General features: G+C 36.4%; 1 protein-coding gene across 1 annotated transcript; it reads left to right on the top strand.

Annotated features, from left to right (window-relative positions):
• Positions 1–473: 473 nt before the first annotated feature.
• On the top strand, positions 474–5,655 carry LOC126820449 (uncharacterized). The gene is made up of 2 exons (XM_050548448.2): positions 474–564; positions 1,881–5,655. Exon 2 carries the CDS (start codon positions 2,262–2,264, stop codon positions 3,480–3,482), a length of 1,221 nt encoding a protein of 406 aa, XP_050404405.2. The 5' UTR covers positions 474–564; positions 1,881–2,261; the 3' UTR covers positions 3,483–5,655.
• Positions 5,656–6,107: the final 452 nt, after the last annotated feature.

Raw genomic sequence — 6,107 nt, 5'->3', positions numbered from 1 at the left:
TCCAAAAATTGAACAATGTTCCTGATCAGGTGCTGATGGTTGGGTGGCCGTAAGGTTCGCGTGAACGTTGGATCAGAAGGCCTGTCATTGAGCCAAGTGGCGTGTTTCGATTCCCCGCTTGTCGTGGGTTTTCTCCGGGTCCTCTGGTTTCCTCCCACTACTAAAGATCCCTACGCGCAAGCGAATTCTTGAAATAAAATTGAGCCATGTTAGTTTCGAAATAACCTAGTTGGTGTCGCGTTCTACTAAACCCATTCCCCTCTCTCTCTCTCTGTTCGATCAGGCGCACAATCAACAAATTGAGCACGTGGTGGCGACACCAAACCACTGTCAAAGGTGACTGTGTGTGCCAAATATTCGTTCCGTACAATTGGTGAAATTTAGAATTTTGAATCTAATTATATACCGCTTTTGGGTGCACTGATGTGAACCCATTACCTGTATAATAAATAACTGGATAATCACATCTACTACAGTTGTCAAAAGTAGGTTATACTTTATGATATGCATCATATGGACACTCTCGAATGATATCAGGCGTATTTATCAACATATCATAGAGAGGTAAATATATAGTTAAATATGGAAAGTAGTCAACTTAAAAAAAAATATATATATATATCTGCTTCAATGTGTTACAACTGGGTTTTTCACCGATCCTATTCTTCATACACGTTAAATTTATCGGGACAGCAAACACCCATTGTTATGGTGGCTGATAGTGGCCATGTTAAATCTCGCCCTTTTCATAACGCGACAACACGACATCACGACAGTATTGACGCAATCATACGACACTTCATTCTGTCGTATCATCGTGTTATTTTTATCGTAACGTCGAGATGTCGACTTATTGTCCTAGTCTCTTTCTACAAGTCACAAAAATACAGCTGTACTCATTACATCATATATAGGCCTAAGTTGCAGATTTGATAAATATAAAAGAGATAGTAGGAAAACGTTGATTAATTATTTGTTTTCTCAAAATAATGAAACATTTTGTGCCCACAAGTGAATTATATTTGGTATTATATTAAAAAATCTAGAATTACAATAGCAGGACCAAAGTGAGTTAGCTAAGTTAATTCCTTGAAGAAAAAGTGGTGTCGGGAGGTATCGAACAAGTAAGCATTCATTGCCATGTGTACGACACCCACCAATATTTATAGATGACTGGAGCGATAGTTTAAAAGTGATATCAGAAGACAGGGTGGGAAGGTGATTGTAGAAAAACCAAATCGGGCCACATTCTTTAAAATCACAGCATTATTTTTATCATAGTGCAGCACGTCACCCCAATAGTTGCAGGAGTTTTTTTGAATGAGATGGAGAAAACGATTCGCAGCTTGTCATTGAGTCAACTGGCGTGGTTTCGAATCCCCGGTTGTACGTGACAAGGAGTAGGGTTGCCTGTCCAACCTAGTGGGTTTTCTCCGGGTCCTCCGGTTTCCTCCAACTGCTAAAGACCCCTAAAATTAAACCATGTTAGTCCCGAAATGACCTAGGTTGTGTCGAGTGGATGTTAAACCCCATCATTGGCTGCACTTTCATGAATAAGCAATCTCGGGCAATGAAATTAAGCACGTGGTACATAACTGAAAACGGCGACATTATTAAGTCTTTATATTGCATTAAAATATGACTTGTTGATTTAGAGTCAAATCGACTATTGGCATGATGTAAACATATCGATATAGTTTTTGTCGTTTAGAGGTGAACTTAATGCGTCGAGTCGACTTATTAAGTCGATTTTTTGTAATATAACTCATGAAGTTGACATATTTTAGTTCGATGTGTTGCGATATTATCTCAATAAGTAGTGACCCAAATACGCTTCCATATACAGACCCCTTTTTTCTACTTCCTTTATTCTTTTCTAGGAAATTGCGTCGTTATAATAACTGTTTAGACAAAAATGGCGATTTTATACAAGTGATATGAGATTGTTTGACAGTCAAATCAAACGTATAATGTAGACAAGGAAAGAGGATATAAAACTCATGTTTGTGATATATGGTTTATCAGTTCAATGAGTTTTTCAGTTATTTCGTGTCTTGGTAATATTCGGGGTCACCTCGAATTGGATAGCAGTTATATGTGCAGGTGCGATCTCATACCAATGAAAGTACCAAAATGGTGCCCACTCGATGCCCATGACGCCACCTCAGAGTTAGCAAGTACCGCCTGTTCTAAAAATAACTTATGTTTATTTATTACAACCGCCAAATGATTGGTATGTGAACGGAGAACACCCGAAAGTCATGGCTTTGAAGGCGTGTTTTGTGGCGCTTTGTGTTGCTACGCTGGTCCCCACCCTAGTGCCTAGTGCAGTGATTTGGGATTATGATTGTCTACCAACAGATTGTTCACAAGGTAAAAGGAATTATCCTGGAGATGAGAAATTTGTATGCAGCATCGGGCACCAAAACGAATGTGACATAGCAAAGTACATTAAAAACCCAGGGACAACAACAAATCTAAATTTTGCCAAACTCAGCCATGTTGAATTGTACTCTCGAACCCACGACAAGTTCAAGGGTCCATATCGAGCTTTAAATATATCATTCACACTCCCGAATTATGACAATCGTGCATTAGATGCAATTATGATATTGGCCCACTTTTGGAGTCCACCTGGAAGGCATATGGAAATCTTTTACAATAAAAACCCGAGGTGCCGCCTGTTTGATTTTTCTATTACTCAATTAAGTAAGGTGGATTTGCAACACCCAAGGGAGATAAATTATCCATGTCTGGTAGGATTAAGTGAAGTTTCGTCTCGACACATGTACACTATAAACCTGACCGTTGTTCCATTTGCAACGGTTACCAACTATTACGTTACGACTTACAGCTACGTTAACGACTACAAATGTATAACAGCGTCCGCCATTGCTGTTTTACAGAACACCATTCATGTCGTTTTTGACGCCTCCTCAGGAGCCAGTCACACGGTCCGACTTTATAAAAACAGCAATCCTATAGCATCGTTTAACACATCCAGTAATCAGTATGAATTCAGCGTTCACGATCCGGGTGAATATCAAGTAGGGATCAGACCTATCCCATACCAACGAACATGTCAAGAAATGTCGACGGAGTCGATTTCGTTTCCAGCGAAAGAGAAGAACTTGGATGGGGATTCTAGTGAAAATATCTCCAAAATTGTGTTTTCTGTGGTCGCCCTGATTTCTCTGTGTTTAATTACCGGGATAATACTTGTTATTCGAAAATTACATGTTATTAGAAAAAATTACCACAGAAAACGCGCCGAACGTTCTAACGATTATACTTGCCAGGCAATGATTCCTCTAGAACCAAATAGAACCGTCAGGCCACCGAAACAATCTGGTGAGGTTTTTCAGAGGATGACAAATGTTCTCGATGCAATGGCCCGTGAAAATTATTCAACATCCGATGAGGGAGACAGTGAGTCCGATATATTACCTAGAGGTTTTGATTTCATTCCGTACAATAATTGAAATTTAATCAAATAAAGTAATTCTAAAACATTGTTGATTGGATTAAATTTTATAGGAAATCTGACGAAGGTGACCGCATGTGCCATGGTGATTGGAGTGAAATTTATATGATGAGGGTGACCATGTGTGCCAAATATTCGTTCCGTACAATTGGTGAAATTTTCAGAAAAAACATTATATTTGTGTATCGTTTTGTTTGAGATATATTGGGCCTGACATTGAACAAAGTAACCATAGTTACCATAAATATGTCTACATCTGTCTCAAAATGTCAAACGCCTTCGCATTGTCATTGTTATTCTACATAACGTCTGGCACTGATACGAATTTGACATGTTGCCGTCTTACTGCCCTGGGGATCACGTGGCTAAGTGGGTAAGACGCTAGCTCGCTAGCCTGGAGGTCGGGTGTTCGATCCCTGCATTGGCCGAGAAAGTTCATCCAGATTTTCCGGCGTGGTTCTCCCTTGTCAGTGATGCAGGACGGAGGGGCTGACAAGGAAAGCTGTCTAGTCGTTCGGATGGGACGAAAAACCGAGGTCCCGTGTACAGGATTCCTTTACATTCACGCAAACGTATACACGCGTCCTCGGTTTTTGTCCCATACGAACGACTGGACACTTTCTCTTACCAATCTCCCATTCTTCACCACTGACAAGAGGAAAACACGCTGGAAAATGACGAGGAACTCATACTATGTATTATAATTGTGAGTGCCCCCTATAGAAGAACAATGTATTATAATTGTGAGTGCCCCCGATAGAAGAACAATGTATTTAAACTGTGGGTGACCCTAATAGAAGAACCACGCATTATAACTGTGGGTGGCCCGAATGGAAGAACAGTGTATTGTAATTGTGAGTAACCTTAATAGACAAGCAATGTGTCATAATTATGGATGACCCAAATAGAAGATCAATGTATTTTAACTGTGAGTGACCCTAATAGAAGAACAATGAATTGTAATTGTTTGTAGCATCGTATTAGAATTGTTAATGACCCTAATAGGAGAACAATGTGTTGTAATTTTGGGTAACCCTAATAGAGGAGCAATGGATTATAATTGTGAGTGACCCTAATGTAAGTACAATGTATTATAATTGTGGGCACTCCTAATAAAAGAACAATGTATTGGCGAACCTAATAGAAGAACAATGTATTATAATTGTTTGTCCTCCTATTAGAAGAACAAAGTCTTAACCCTGAAGGACTTACAGTGTATTATAATTTATTGTGAGGATCTTTAATATAAGAATGCATTTGTCTCGGCAATTAACTTATATCTGTTAAATAACACTTTAAGTTAAATTGACGTGTAAATTTCAGTCTGATTAAAACACAGATCCTATTTCGTTTCGTTTTTTTTATAGTTCAAAATTTCGTTTTACTTATCTTTACTAGTATCTGGAAGAGTTGTTATCATTGACGTGTTCTGGCTGATGTGAGGGATTAGCCAATGAAACGATCTGTTACGGCGTGCTTTTAACGTGAGCTACACGGAACTGTGGGTAATCCACTAGAAACATCAATGCTGATTGGTTAATCACATATCTGACGTCATAGGGTCAAAAGCGACCACCCAAAACAACTGGTCAGATCTTCATGTAGTGTAGGTCATCGAAAGTATAAAAACGGAACGAAATAAAGATCTGTATTTTAATCAGATTGTGTAAGTTTTAGTCCATTAAATAAATAAACCAATAAGATCACGTAGGCCTATATTTCAAAATGAGGAATAGCTAATTTGGTACGAATACAGTTTTTAGAAAGCCTTGCACACGAAATTAACCAGTTTGTTTTTCAATAAGAGATGTCCGAGACTGCTTCTTTCATTAGCATTTAACCTTATTTAACTTAAAAGTCCTAGACCGCACACTTTGAATAAATAGGCTAAATAGGCTATATCTTTATATTTTGGCGTTATGTTAAATCGAAGTCAAATGTTACTTTAACTTAAAGGAGCTAAATCTCAATTCTTTGGCAACTAGTAATGGACACAAATGGGCTGTAACGCATATATCAATGTAATATGAATGTATATAAACTTTAATTAAATGTCACTTCAATTAAATGTTACTTTTGATTAAATGTTACTTTTGATTAAATGTTACTTTAATTAAATGTTACTTTAAATTAAGTGTTATTTTAAGTAAAATGTAAGCATAAGTTACATCATTAAGTTACTTTAATTAAATGTTACTTTAATTAAATGTTACTTTAACTTACATGTTACTTTTAATTAAATGTTACTTTAATTAAATGTTACTTTAACTTATATGTTACTTTAACTTGAATGTTACTTCAATTAAATGTTACTTTAACTTGAGTGTTACTTTTAACTAAATGTTACTTTAATTAAATGTTACTTTAAATTAAATGTTACTTTAATTTAAATGTAAGTTAATTGTAAATATAATTTAATTTAAGTGTTATTTTAAGTAAAATGTAAGCATAAGTTACATCATAAATTAAATGCATTTGTAATTGATTTTAAATATTAAGTGAATAGTTTACGTATACAATAATTGTCAATATGAAATGAAAGCAACAATATTTCATAATATGAACTTATATTTTTTTATAACTTTAAAAAAAAAAAAAAATTCATGCTTTTGCTGTAAATAGA

The sequence above is a fragment of the Patella vulgata genome, chromosome 5 (assembly GCF_932274485.2).
Source record: "Patella vulgata chromosome 5, xgPatVulg1.2, whole genome shotgun sequence".
Taxonomy (NCBI): Eukaryota; Metazoa; Mollusca; class Gastropoda; family Patellidae; genus Patella; species Patella vulgata.
This window is presented reverse-complemented; position numbering and strand designations above follow the sequence as displayed.

Coding starts and splice junctions, on each gene's coding strand:
- LOC126820449 (XM_050548448.2), top strand. CDS start 2,262: ATGGCTTTGAAGGCGTGTTTTGTGGCGCTTTGTGTTGCTACGCTGGTC.